This window comes from Astyanax mexicanus, chromosome 5, assembly GCF_023375975.1.
Source record: "Astyanax mexicanus isolate ESR-SI-001 chromosome 5, AstMex3_surface, whole genome shotgun sequence".
In the NCBI taxonomy this organism is placed as follows: domain Eukaryota; kingdom Metazoa; phylum Chordata; class Actinopteri; order Characiformes; family Acestrorhamphidae; genus Astyanax; species Astyanax mexicanus.
The window spans coordinates 43,172,737-43,187,614 of NC_064412.1; the positions used below are offsets into that span (position 1 = coordinate 43,172,737).

The window sequence follows — 14,878 nt, forward strand, 5'->3', positions numbered from 1 at the left end:
ATAAGAAGTGTAAAATGGCAAATAAATTGGAATTAAAAATTAAAACACTTTGTTGAAGCATTAAAACATGTAGCTACAATACTAAATATAGTGCGTACTTGAAGAAACAGCCTGCACTGAACTAATTTTAGACTGTTTTCATACTAAAACTGTAGAAATAATATAAATAAAATACTATTTGACAGATAATGTAGCCTTATCATTTTGTGTGTTTTGTAGCTATTAACTTCCATGTCATTTAACCCTTTCAAACACTGCATATGTTGAAATGGACATCATGTGTTTTTTTTTCTTTCTTGCATATTCTTGTTCTTAATGCAGATCAGGACTTGTTCATTAGAATAGACATGTATCAGCCAATCAAACACCCACTGCACTGAAAAAAATAAAATCTGCACACTGAAAGTAAAACATGGCAGCATCACAGCTAATGAGGGAATATATATATATATATATATATATATATATATATATATATATATATATATATATATATATTTTTTTTTTTTTTTTTTTTCCTATCATGTATTGAGATTTAGTGCCTAGATATGATTTGTGAAATAAATCAAGTTATATAAAAGTTAAATAGGATAAAAATAATGATGTTAAACTAATTATTTTTTTAATGAATTAATGTATTAATTATTTTATTATTTTTTATTTACTGAATCTTGTTTGTGAGTGCATTACAGACGGAAACAGCGTTTTTTTTCAGGTCTGAGGGGATTAATGTGAAAACATCAGAAATCAGAGTTGCAGTTAGTTGATACTTTCCTATGAACAATACAGCTGCGTGTGTCAGATTTTAATCTGTAATTTGTTAGTTTTTTTCCTGTTTATAAAGTGAGTTACTCAATCTACAAACGAACTTCACAAGCTGTAGAAATAATACTACAGCAAATTTGCTAACTTTTTCATAATATTACAACAAGAATGACCTAGTTTTGGACTTTCATTTAAATAAGTGTGAAGAATAAAAGCTGTAGTTATTTTATGTCAGTTTAAACCTTAATATATATATATATATATATATATATATATATAGAAATGAATAGATAATAAGCATAAAAGGACCTCTATAATGGAAAACCTGTCAGAAACGGTACACCACGTCACTACTGCAAAAGTACACAGTACATATAGGACATCTATTAAGCTCCAAAATTTTTTGATCTTTGCCCAGGTTTCACGTTGTAACACACCCCTTTGCCCACACACCATGGTGCCATATAAGCATCACCATGCCAACGCAAATTTGACTGTATGACCTTTTGACCTCCTACATGAGCAGCATATGTTCCATTAGCTTAATCCTCTTTATCTGTTATTCAGGTTTAAAGCTCTCCTCTGCACTCCTGATATTTACATTTAATCCAAGTCCAGCCACTGATAATCAAAAATATGTTGCGATCTTTCAGCCCACTCCTGAGCTGCCTGACCCGAGTGCTGAGTAACACGAGCTGAGCAGGGCCATGCACGGGTTCAGGCTGCTATATAGCTAAATAGAAACATATAGCAGTGCTGCTATATAGCAACAAAAAGGGTTATACTGTGATCATGCTGCAAATATTTTTTGTGACTATATTTATGCCATTTTTGGTGCTCTATAATCTTTTGGCTAAAAGTAGGAAAAATCTATAACTGGGACACCTTTTAAAATTGAGGTTCTTTAAGGGCTCTTCAGTAAAGTCAATGGTTATATTTATATAAGCATGAATATTTTTTGGTTTTTTTTGTTTCTCTTTGTTGTTGTTTTTTTTCTTGTTCTTTTGCCTCGCTAAACGGATCTTCTCAATCATGGAAAACCTCTTGTATGTGGTTCTTGTATAGGGCTGTATTTTGGCAAGATCTTGGCGATGTGACATGTACAGGGGTTACAGTTCAGTATATTGCAATATACTGCAAAGCAAACTGATATTGTAATTGTTTGAATACAATTTTAGAAGAAATCTGTCATATTAAAAGCACACCATTATATGAATAAAATCTGAAAAAAAAAAAGTTTATTTTTTATCTAGGCAGGAAAGTAGGATCTAAGGCCAACACTGCTATCTAGTGGCAGTGTTTTACACAACACTAAAAGAACCACTGCCTGACACCAATTGTTTACAAGTAAACCAATAATTAAAATAATACTGTGTTTTTGAAAATCAATACAAAATACGACAATGCAATATCGATATTGATGGTTTATGTAGCACCAATAAGGCTCCCACCATCCAACTCTTTTTCAGCACTAAACAAAACCATGCCCACTGCAAATCAGACACACTGACCTTTTGATCTCCTACCTGAGCTGCATATGTTTTGTTAGCTTCAGCTCCTTTAGCCGTTATTCAGGCTTAGAGCGCTGCACTGCGCTCATGATATGCACATTGTAAGTTCACTCGCCGATGATCAAAAATACACGGCGTGATCTTTTGGCCGAAGGCTGCGGCCCACTCCTCAGCCGCCCGACCCGAGTACTGAGAAACATGCGGTGGGCAGTGCGGCCACGGGGTCAGGCTGGAGTTAGCAGTGCTGCTGAACATTGCTTTTGTTGCCCTGCAGGTATGCATGAGAGAATAAAGAGAGAAGGATTTGGAGAGAAAGAAGGATGTGGCACCGGGGGGTGCTGAGCTTTGAGGGAACATGCGAGGCAAGGCGGGCGTGCGGCACAGAAGATGTATGCAAACCCATTTCTGAACAAATGGGCCAGGCCGAGCTCAAACGCGGAGAGGGTTATTAGCATCGAATGTACATAAGGCGTACATGAATCAAGCTTTACTCGACCGCCGTGCGTGCTCACACATACAGGAGGTGGCTGGTAGCATGCACACACACACACACACACACACAGAATATATTTTATGCATATGTTTTTTTTATGTATATAAACCTTAGGGGTCAGTGTGCCAGACAAGGATTAAGCCTAGTCTTGGACTACACAGCATTTTGAATGGAGATTTCCAATGGAAAGGCAAATTAAGCCCACAACTAGGCTTAATTCCTACTGGGAAACTGCGCCAAGTGTATTTAATTTAATTTAATGCAGAAATTACTACTACTACTATTACAGAGTTGTTTGGACACTATCTTTGGCATATCTCCTTGACTTCCTCAGGGTTCTATTATGGGGTCTTCGAAACTGAAGTTAATTATAACAGTAATGTTATCTTATAAATTGTTAAAAAATATAAAGTTATAAAGTGTGACAAAGTGCTCAAATACAGGGTTATACAGGTTAAAAAGCATGTTTGATGAACCAAAAGTGGTTCTTGTATACTCCCTTTGTAGCTTTAGCTTTGTTTTTTGGAGCTGGGAGATGTGGAGCAGTAATTTACGTACTAGTAGGGCAGTTCATGGTGCACAACTCAAACAGTAGCACATAGAGTTTCACTTAATTTGGAGGTTATGATGAACCTTCACGTTTAATCAGTGTCCAGTGTGTTCCTGTTGCTTCGCTCCAGCTAAACGTTTGGCGGATTGGTGTAGTCGGGAGCGAGGCAGGCCCCTCCAGCACACAGCACATGGCCAACTCCAGCAGCGGGCCCATCATTTATCCCTGATTGGCCTGAGAGCAGGGGAGTGCTGAATTGGTGCTCTATAAAGGGACCAACATTTCCTCCCCGATTTCCCCATGAATCTCCAACACTGCAGAGCCGGATACGTTGATACAACACACAAAGAATAATTTCAGACCTATTATTTTATTTGCATTACCTGTAATAGGTCACATATTGCTATTGATATTTATTGCCAGAATATGCCAGGCATGCAGGTAATATTTCGACATGCATTCACTCAATCAAAGCTTGATGATTTGTGCAAATTCTGAATATACATATATTTTCCACTAGCTACTAACATAATGTGCTACTACCAATAGGAGGGGAAGTACAATATGGTCAAGTTCAAGCTAAATGACCACGTCGGTCCAGCTTGCCAGATTTTTTTTTTATGTTTTTCATTTTGGACGCATCTACATTGCTCCACAATCTACAATGCTGCTTCTCCATTCCAAAAAATCTGTTTTGTGTAGTTATGCTGACTAAACAAGGAGGACAGTACTGCCCACAACCAGCAATGCCAACTCACTGCCAGTTTATAATTACTTCAATATTGCTGTACATGAAAGCAAGAGAAGGACAGGCTGTGATCAATCTCCTTCTGCCAAAACATACCCAAACATAAAAAATAAACATAAATGCATGGTTCTTTAAAGGCTATTTTATAAAAGCAATGGTTCTATATAACATTTTAAAAGACATTAAACCACTGAACGAATGAAATGTTTGATAAACATATTTGAACAAAAAATATTCATTTGCCTGTTTAGGTGGTTATCTGTGACGAAAAAACATACTTTATGTTTTAAAGAGACTTTGAATAATGGTTCCATGCAGCAAAAAAAGGAAAGTCAACGAATCATGGACTACTGTACTGGTACTATTTATCTATTGTGTAGGTAAAACCTTAAACTCTAATACTAGACTACTTGTTGTACATGGCTCTTCCAGAAACAAATAGGTTCTATATAAAACTAAACAGGGGTCTACTGTACTTGCAAGATTTTCTGGAACTATATGTGGCATTTTTGGTATTAACCAAACCACTTGTGTTTTAAAAAATCCTGAAGTACCTGTTGTATTTGGCAGTTCAAAAAACATTCTATATTGCACTATACTACTGTAGAATATAAGGCAAATATTTTTCGGTACTATATAATGTTTTGGAGACTGGAACAATAAAAAGCGGGTTTTTCTACCTCGTTTTTTTTTGTCAGTTTAAATAGTTCTTGTAAATGGTTCTCTTACTGTTGAAACTTTTGAAACTATTGAAAGTGGTTCTGCATAGCACCAAAAGAGATTTACCATCTAAATCTTTTTTCAGTAATAAAACGTATTTTACTGAAATTTCGGTTGTCCTGACTTTTTGAGTCCTTTTTGCAGATATGAATTATGAGAGTTTAAACATACACTCACTGTGTTTGCTGACAACAAGTAAAACACTGTGCAAGTTAACAGAATCGCGCCTGGCTACGCCCACCTATAGACAACTCTGGACTACTACTGCTCTCTCTCTCTCTCTCTCTCTCTCTCTCTCTCTCTCTCTCTCTCTCTTTCCCATACACTTACTGGATTTCCCTGGCTGAACTTGGAATTACAGATCCATCCTCTCGCCCTGAACGAAAAGTGAAAAGGCGGAGAGGTCACTCGCGCGCTCCGTTTCTCTGTTATCCAATTTGATTGGGATTTGGGGGTGATTCGTGCCGTTGCGTCCCGGGGGAAATAAATGCTTTGATTAATGTGATCCTGAGCAGGGAGCTACCACAAACCGCTCTCTTGGGGGAACGCCACTGTTTGACAAACAAAAACACAGGAGCCACGAGCAAAGGCTACACATGGCGGCTACATGCAGGAAACATCCGGGCTCACCTTTCCTCAGTGAAGCTCCGTGCCAAATTAGACTGCTGATGCGCGATTAACGTGGAATATTGATTACATTGATCCAAGTCTCAACAATAATATGTATGCTGTGCGTAATGACACATTTAACCAAAGCTGACTGGACTGTTCTGTACAAGTGAAGGACTAACGATCCGATATGACCAAACTGACCAGAAGAGACTTTAGTCACTGTTTTTTGTTTGTTTAGGGACAATCAGTGACTCAAAGGGGTTTATGGGCTCACTGAACCCGTTCTTTCCCGTCCCATGTTTATAAAACGAATGAAAATATACTTAGATTTATGACTCTGAATTTTTTGCATCCACTTTTGTGTAGGTGTTTAATAAGAGTTTCTTTTCTGTCCACTCACAAACATAACCACAACTACAAGCACACTGTTACTGAAACGCCAAAACCTGCCATCATCAACAGTAAATATGATTTGATTTTAACTTTAAATTTACCTATAACGAGAGGCCTGTTGATTTGTCCTATACCAACCTGTCAATATGGCAGGACAAAACTAAACGGTCACCGTACACAAAACTAATACGATCGTAAATGACATGATTTTAAACTTTAAGCCAGCGGCTTTTTAAAAAAACAATTTTATATATAAAAAAACGTCTCACCAGTGGACTGTGGTTGAGTGTTATCTAAGTTGGAGCACCCCGCAAAGAATTGAAAGTGAATTAGGAGCCAATTGCTCTATCTCCTCTCAGAGTGAAAACGCACGCGCACAGCCGCCTTGTTTTAGGACTTAAACGCTATGAATAATTCATTTCCATCGCGCCCAGACACTCCCTGTGTTTACTAGTTTCGCGAGCCAGGAATTCGTTTAAAGCAAATTATGATATTTACATGGATTTCCAATAAAGAATTGCGCAATCAATACGTCTTAGCTGATAGTGTGGTGGAGCAGCAAGGCTGGATGAACGCGCCGAGAAAGGCTGGGAGCTCCACAGCGGCGCTGCACTCAACCCGAGCCGGGTGGGGATGACCCACTGGGGAGAAGGAGGAGAGAAATAAGGCGGAACGGCAGTCCATGAAGACCCCACGAATCGGAGCCGCATAAAAAACAACGGCCTGCTAGCTTTCATTTCTGCCAAATGACCCATTCATTCAGCTGGAGCCGAACTTTCACACTAATCAGCTTTTTATTTATGGTTATATATATATATATATATATATATATATATATATATATATATATATATACATATATATATATATATATATATTATTTTTGAAAATACTAAAAGAATGAATAAGCATAACATTTAGCACTATTATTAATGTGGCTAATGTGAAGCAGGCAATTTATGAGTAATTTCAATTTTTAATATTGTTGTTATTATTAATTATATACTAATATGTTAGTAATTCAATTATAATTGTGTATTTATTCATTTATTTATTTATTTAATATAATATAAATACAACTGTTTATAAATCGTTTGTGTGTTGATTACTGTACTCATTTATTTAAAATTGCTATTGCGGTTGTATATTCTGTTCTTTTTTGTATTATCTATAATTAAAATAAACCGCTACACCTGATTTAACCACTTTTGAAGTGACCCAAACGGGATATAATGCAGTCACGTGCGCGCAGCTGTGCCCTGACAAATGACCAATAAAGCACCATGACAAAAAAACATCTCGAAGTTGTTTGTTAATGTTTGGCTTTAAATTACTTTTTATTTCAGCAACAGAACACATTTATATTTTTCCTAATTGCTTGAGCTTAATCCCAAAAGACTGCCGGGTTTAATTGTAGAAATTGGAAAATCAACCGAGGGCAGATGGGAGATTATTTGATTTATCCTCAATCCAACTTCCTGTAGTCTATAGCTATTGCTCAAATATCTGGACATAATGTGTGTTGGGGATTCCCTGACACTTCTGCATAAAAAATTATACTTCATAATTTTGAAATATATATCACTCTAAAACTCCAGTCTTGATTAAAGAGGGAAAACAAAGATGGAATCGAAATGTGGTCCTTTTTAATTTAAGCCCAGTTGTTTGAGCACTTAGTGGTGTGGCCAATAATCCCAATAATTATAATTAATAATATTATTGTTTTATGATTACCTTTTTTTTTACGAAAACGTGGAATTAAAAGGGGGCAACACAACACTGTTAAAGTTGGACGAGAAGTTATAATGTCTCACTGTAGACAGAGTTGCTGAACTCTGCGTATTCAAGCGTACTGTTTATAGAATTGTTTGTTCTAAGTGAAGATAGTGTGCCATGTTTTCTCTTTCAGATTTAATAAAAATATATATATATTTATTTATTATTTATTTATTTGTTACATATTGTATCTTAAAAATAGAACCAATTTCTAAATTAGCTTTTGAAATATTTGTTGAGAAATTAAAAAAAAACAAATAAATAACACTATCAAAGTCTATAATCACGCTCAGCACTCACCGATGAAAAGAGCGACACCTGCTGGCATCAGCGCGCGTCCTCAATACGTCACTGCCAAATGTCTATTTTCTTTTTTTTTTAAGCGTGATCTGAAAAAACGTCCACAGACGGACCACGGCCATTCTACAGTTAACCCGGCACGGACTACTGTAAAGAAAAAAAAAACGTACACCGAACGAATCCGAGGGGGTCGTTTTGGCTCTCTGCTGATCAATCTTGGCTTCACTGAAACCGTCTTTCATCTCAACTCCAGTGCACAAACATATAGCTTAATGCGACCAGTGTTCCCTTCTTTTATCCCACTCACCATGGCAACCCCAACGCTGGCTCCAGAAATGCTTGGCCGTCAATGAAGCGAGCGGTCTAATGGGGGTGCTTGGGGATGGGGAGGGGGGGGGGGGTGAGACGGCATCTTCTGAAAAACTCACATAAACTTCAGATAACTAAAAAAACGCATTTAGAGGTTATATAACGGCGTTTTAAATGTATTCATTTATAGACAAACGTAAAGTGATAATGTAACAACGACGGTTACAACACACAGGCAAACACATAAATATGTATTTATAATTTATGTATAATAATATATAATATACTAACAAAAAGCAGCAACCAGTCTTTATAGCAGTTACCCATAAAACGACGAGTCCGATTTTCTCATGGCGCGGATCCTGCTGCCCACTGGTCCCCTTACTCATCTCTCAGATTATGGTTACATGGTTCACATTAGAGGCTATACACTACATAGCAGCGCTGCTGCTCGACTACCCCTCAAACTTTTCGGCCAGAAGTAAAGAAATCGATTTATGTAAACGACTTGATATCCACTGGTACGCGACTCCTGCTACAATTCCACCGAGGCTCCGCTGTTTAAATTTGATTGATTGCACTCTCGCACATTGGACATTCCCTACAAAACCGTGCAGCTTAACCGTCTGCCTTGCTATTTATAAAGCAACAAAGCTCAATTGATTGTCTAAGAAGGCTTCTTTTGTTTTATATATATATATATATATATATATATATATATATATATATATATATATATATATATATATATATATAATTTTAAATCAAGTAGGTCTAAAAGGTTAAAGGACAGCAGAACGTATCACTTACCGTGAGGATCGCAGCTGCCCAACCCTTCTAACAACAACATCAAAACAGAAAAGACAAAAAAACAAAAAATAGTCTCGAATGTAGTTTTATGCCTCAGCCAGTGACCGAGCGTCTCCCTCCGATTCGGTGCTTCCTAAGATTTTCTTCCCTCTGACTCAACTGAGCGGAGCTCTCCTCGGCACCGCTATTATTTTCACTAAAATATATGAAAATTTATGCAAATGAAAATCAGCACTAACTGTTCGTCTCGTGTTATACTTGGGGATTTTTTTTCCTCCCTTTCCCCCTCTCTCTCTTTCTCTCTTATTCTGCGCTGAAAACAAACGATAGCTATCCCCAGCAGGGAACTGGGGACCCTGTTACATAAAAAACAAATAAATAATAAACACCCGCGATTTTCAGATGAAAAAGTGGAAACTTAAAAAAAAAGTTGAAGGCGTGAACGTTTTTGGAAATTGCTCGCGAGCACGCGCGCTCTCTTCGTGCGCGTGCGCGTGCCCGCGTATCGTCTTCCTTGTGAATGCGCGAGACTGGCTTTTAACCCCACACCCACCCCACCCCTCCGAAGAAAAAAAAAACTCTATATGTTAATGAACACACTGCCCCTCAAGACAGCCGCCCTCACACAATGTAAACAAAATCCACGAGGTTTCTTCTTTTTTGAGTGCGTTCCAAATTTAGTCTACTGGGTTAAAACTGCGAGTGTCTAGGAGAGTGCGTGCACGGGAACGCGCATTTGCTCTCTAGTACAAAAAACAGGGCGCTGTGTTGGAGCCTCAGCCCAATGCTCACTGGCCAAAGCGACAATTTACCACAAAAAAGCTAACCTCTGAAAGCTACGTTGCAGCCCCCCAATACCCGCCATGCCAATTCGACTCTGACATCCGTCGTGTTATATATCAGTTTGTTTGAGAGCTCAAAGACACGTCTTAGAAAACGCGACTAGGAGGCTTATCCCCTCCGTCTTGTTGCCCAAATTACTATATATATATATTTTTTTGCATGCTAACCCCCTAGGACTACTCAATTTGCCCTCGATTTGGGTGCCACTTTCATTCGTGCCCCGCTTCGGTTGGGTTTGTCTGCACACGCGCGCCCAGTTTCCACTCGGAAGCATATCGCTGCCTGACTCAAGTTAACTCTTGAACGGCTGATGTTTAAACGCTTATTCCAAGCTTTTTTGAGCGCAAAAAATGCAATGAAATATGTGCGCAACAACTTCAGCGGCACGTTCAGACAGTCTGCGGCCTGGGTGTGAAAAAATGCTAAATTCAGAACCCTGCAGTTTCTATATTTGGACCTTCATTCACATGCATAGGGCATTAAGTGCAGGGTATAAAAAAATATAAGTTTAATTTCTCCTGCAATGAAATTACAGTTGCCATTGATTTCAGTTAGCATATATATATATATGATCAACCACAGTATACAGTTCTACACACCAGCGTAAACGATGTAGCTTTCACGAGCATTGAACGGGCAAGCATATTATATTTTTAAAGTGCTTATTTACGTTTATTTATTTGAATTCAAACGCAGCCAATTGGAATGGCCGGAAGGGGGAAGGGGCGGGGTCTGGACGCCTGAAGCGGGCTTCCCTCGACCTGTCAATCTTGCCTCCACCGTCCAATCTGGAGGAGGAGTGCGCTCCACTTCCCAGTATTTTGGTGGGTATAGGGGGAGATGAAGTGGAGGGGGGCAAAGACGCGGAGGCTGCGCGCGGCGCGGGGGTAAACATTCGCGTGTCCGCGAGCGCTGAGGGAGGGACGGAGTGGAGCTGACAGTCAGACAGAGAGAGAGAGAGTGAGAGAGAGACAGAGAGAGAGAGAGACAGAGAGAGAGAGCGAATGGGAAAGAAGGCTTGCAAACGCAGCCTCTGCGCCGTAATACTGGATTGTACTTCAGCCGGAGCGCTTTGGCAGCTTTAAACACATCAAAACAGAACAAAGAGGGAGAGCAGCGTACCGGGCTGCAGCAGCACAAAAAGAAAAAGAATCTGCAAAGAAAAGAGAAGGGGATAAAAAGGAGGGGGACCTGAGGAAGAGGAATCTCTGTGAGCAGATTACAAAAGAACCTGAGGGAGGAGAAAGAAACACGTTTTGATATTTTCGGTTGTTTGGACTCTGTTTTTATTGTTGTTTTTGTAAGTGTGCTGCCATCTGAAATTTATTGAGGCCGTGAAGTTTTGTTTAAAAATTTCCACATTTCTTTTTTATTTATTTTCTTCATTTTTTCAACTAACTGCCAAATCCTGGAGGACTGTTGATGACTTCCAAGGGGTTTTTGACACCCACCTAAAAACAGGAATTATGGAGTGAGCCATATGAACTTCCGAACAGTAAAACCTGCGGATTTTTGTTTTTTAAACATTATTATTATTTAAATATTTTTTCCTGCATCTTTCTTTACTTGTCCAAGCCACTTTTAGTGGTGTTGGTCAGACTTTTAAAGTTCTGAATAATTCATGAGATTACAGTTTTGCCTGTGTTGAAGAAGTAAAGAAGGAAGAAAAAAGTTTGTACCAGAAAAAAAGAAGCAGGGAGGGAGGGGGGACCGATTTGTTTGACCAGCAGCTCCGTTGCTGAAAACCAGCGGAATGGCCACGGCGGCTTCCAATCCGTACCTGCCCAGCAGCAGCATCTTGTCATCGGGCTCCATCGTGCACTCAGACTCTGGCGGCGGCATGCAGGGGGGCGGCGGCGCGGTAACGTCGGTGTCCGGCGGCTACCGCGGCGAGCCAGCGGTCAAAATGGCGCAGAGCGACTTCATGCCGGGCGCCATGGCGGCGGCGGCGAGCAACGGCGCGCACATGCTGAGCCACGCGCACCAGTGGGTGACGTCTCTGCCGCACGCGGCAGCCGCTGCAGCCGCCGCGGCGGTGGCCGCTGCCGAGGCCGCCTCGCCCTGGTCAACGAGTCCCGTGGGCATGGCGGGAAGCCCGCAGGGCAGCCAACAAGGAGGCCAGGGGGGGCAGCAAGGCGGCCAGGGCGGCCAGCAGGACGTGAAGGGCAGCTCGGCCCGGGACGATCTACACACAGCTTCCGCGCTGCACCACCGCCACCTGGGGCCGCATCAGACACATGCGGGCGCGTGGGGTGCTGCCACGGCCGCAGCAGCCGCTGCCGCAGCACACATCTCGTCCATAAGTCAGCAGCAGGCGCAGCCGCAGCAGTCGCTCATCTACTCGCAGCCCGGTGGCTTCACGGTCAACGGCATGCTGAGCGCGCCGGGTGCCCAGAGCCTTGTGCATGCGGGACTCGTGCGCGGGGATACACCGGAGCTGGAGCACGCCGGCCACCCGCACCATCCGCACCACCCGCACCATCACCATCATCACCACCATCACCAGCAGCAGCAGCAACAGCAGCAGCATCACCACCAGGCGCCGCCGCCGCCTCACCACTCACACCACCCGGCCAGTCACCACGGCCACGAGGCGCATTCGGACGAGGATACGCCGACCTCGGACGACCTCGAACATTTCGCCAAGCAGTTCAAGCAGCGGCGCATCAAGCTCGGCTTCACGCAGGCCGATGTGGGCCTCGCGCTCGGGACACTATACGGCAACGTCTTTTCGCAGACTACCATCTGCCGCTTCGAGGCTCTCCAGCTAAGCTTTAAGAACATGTGCAAGCTCAAGCCGCTGCTCAACAAATGGCTCGAGGAGGCCGACTCGTCCACGGGCAGCCCCACGAGCATCGACAAGATCGCGGCGCAGGGCCGCAAGCGCAAGAAGCGCACGAGCATTGAGGTGAGCGTCAAGGGCGCGCTGGAGAGCCACTTCCTCAAGTGCCCCAAGCCCTCGGCGCAGGAGATCACCTCGCTGGCCGACAACCTGCAGCTGGAGAAGGAGGTGGTGCGCGTGTGGTTTTGCAACCGGCGGCAGAAGGAGAAGCGGATGACGCCGCCCGGAGTACCACAGACGCCGGAGGAGGTGTACTCTCAGGTCGGAAATGTGAGTGCAGACACACCGCCCCCCTCCATGGACTGCAAACGAATGTTCACAGAGACGTAGAGCAGCGTATGCAAAGACTAAGAAAAACAAAACAAAGCAAACAAAAACCTATTTTATATAAGAATAATCACACAGACTATCACCGAGATAGCCAAAACATTTTGATACTGTGATTGTGAGGGAATATGAATGAGACTGCAGATGTGTTATATATTTTTCACCAGAAAGAGAAATCGCAAAAAACAGAAAAACATACACCCCCTTTTTCTTAACCCCTTCCAACCCCCTTCCCATACCCACCCACCGCCCGCTTAAAAACAAAAAACCTTCTTGCAGGCCCTCGTCCAATGTCTTAACCTAAAAGGTTGTGTCTGCTTTTTTCTTTCAGGGACATTTTTTAGTAGATTACTTAAAAGACGCAAGTTTATGTGGGCCGAGCGAGCCGGGCGACCAGAGGGTGACAGCTACAAGTTCGTTCCATCAGGTAATTCTGGCGCATTGACTTCAACTGGGAAATGAAACCAAGCATTTAGAAATTCTCCCCCCTGACACCACGACCACCACCACTACACCCACAACCCCTACCCCCACCGCACACCCTTATAAATGTCCTGTTTTCGAGAGGCAATTTGTATGTGTCGAGATGGGACGTTAAACCCCCTCTCCAACACCACCACTCCCAGAAATTCGGGGAGTATTTTGTTTTGAACAGTGAACATCTGAACTCACAGTGGCTTCCAACTTACATTGTTGTTTTGCAGAGAAGACTGCATGGATTCATTTTTTGACAGACCAACGACGGAATGGGATTTTTTCTTCCACTCCTTGCCTTCCAGCTTCTACGGACATGAACACAAACACATTTACACACACACCGAAATTTTAAAGACTGCCCTTGTTGTCTGATCTCAAAGATCACTTCTTTCGAAAGTCCTTTTTATGTAAAGAACTGAACGTGACACGGATTTTTTGGGAAGCGAATTTAAAATCAAAGACTGACATTTGAAACAAAGACAAAGACTGAAGTGACAATTCCTCAGCTGCACTTATTTGAAATTCTCTGCGCGAGTGGGGCCAGAGCTGTGGATGTGTCCCCCACCCCACCCCACCCTACAACCCCCACCCTCCATGCTGCCATTTCCAAGCAGTATTCTTTGGTAGGTTTTCATAAACGAGACTATGTAAAGCCGGCAATATATAGATTCATTAGATCAGATGCTGATCAGAATTATTTACTTTATATTTTTCATTAAAATGCTTTGTTTTTAATATTTTATTCTGGATACATATGAGCTATTCCAAACAGTAATTTATTTCTTCCCCAGACTTGTGAAAAAAATGTTCTCTTCCCTGATTTTTTTTTCCTTGATGAAATTTTTCGTTATACCTATTTTTGTTTTTGAACGAGCACAAATCAATATGAGCTGACTTTGGCAGTAGGTAACAAGGGTATTTTCATGTGATGATTTGATTGTAATTTAATTTACAGTAGTGATTCCGTAAGAGATGATTGAGAACAATAAATTTGTTAGAATGAAAAAGAAAAAAATGATTGTGTGTTTTGCCTAAAATGCTGGAGAGCGTAATTTTCTTTAGCAGTGGTTATTTTGGTGCAAAAATGTTAATGTATGTTTTTTTTTATAACTGTTTGTTAGCATGAGCTAACTTAAAGTTAAATTACCCAGAGACGAGCTGGAACAATTATGATACCATCATTATTCACAGTTCACGTTTTAAACAGTCAAATAAGATAAGATTTAGGCCTGCGCTACAGGCCTTTACTTGTGGACTGCACTTTCTCTTTGTTAAATGCAGTTTTATTATATTTGTGCACTGACCCCGTGTTACACCGTGCAGATTCACCTCGTGCTTAGTCCCTTATCTCGGGGCAGTGCAGGGCTGTTTAAGCTGAGGTGCCTATATAGGTTTGTAGCTG

At 41.4% G+C, this 14,878-nt stretch overlaps 1 protein-coding gene across 2 annotated transcripts; it reads left to right on the forward strand.

The window, feature by feature from the left end:
* The first annotated feature begins 10,688 nt into the window (after positions 1–10,688).
* Positions 10,689–14,491, forward strand: pou3f3b (POU class 3 homeobox 3b). 2 transcript variants are annotated; one of them, XM_015602667.3, is made up of 3 exons: positions 10,689–12,942; positions 13,331–13,426; positions 13,704–14,491. In XM_015602667.3, exons 1-3 carry the CDS (start codon positions 11,584–11,586, stop codon positions 13,728–13,730), a joined length of 1,482 nt encoding a protein of 493 aa, XP_015458153.3. In that variant the 5' UTR covers positions 10,689–11,583; the 3' UTR covers positions 13,731–14,491. The 2 variants fall into 2 exon arrangements, with proteins under 2 accessions (XP_015458153.3, XP_022531226.2); XM_022675505.2 differs by having other exon boundaries at positions 10,689–12,933.
* The last annotated feature ends 387 nt before the right edge of the window (positions 14,492–14,878 follow it).

Bases quoted from the DNA above. Each gene is read 5' to 3' on its own strand.
- pou3f3b (XM_015602667.3), top strand. From the start codon at position 11,584: ATGGCCACGGCGGCTTCCAATCCGTACCTGCCCAGCAGCAGCATCTTG. The intron at 12,943-13,330 runs GTGAGTGCAGAC...TTTTTCTTTCAG, and splicing joins TGTACTCTCAGGTCGGAAAT to GGACATTTTTTAGTAGATTA. The intron at 13,427-13,703 runs GTAATTCTGGCG...GTTGTTTTGCAG, and splicing joins CTACAAGTTCGTTCCATCAG to AGAAGACTGCATGGATTCAT.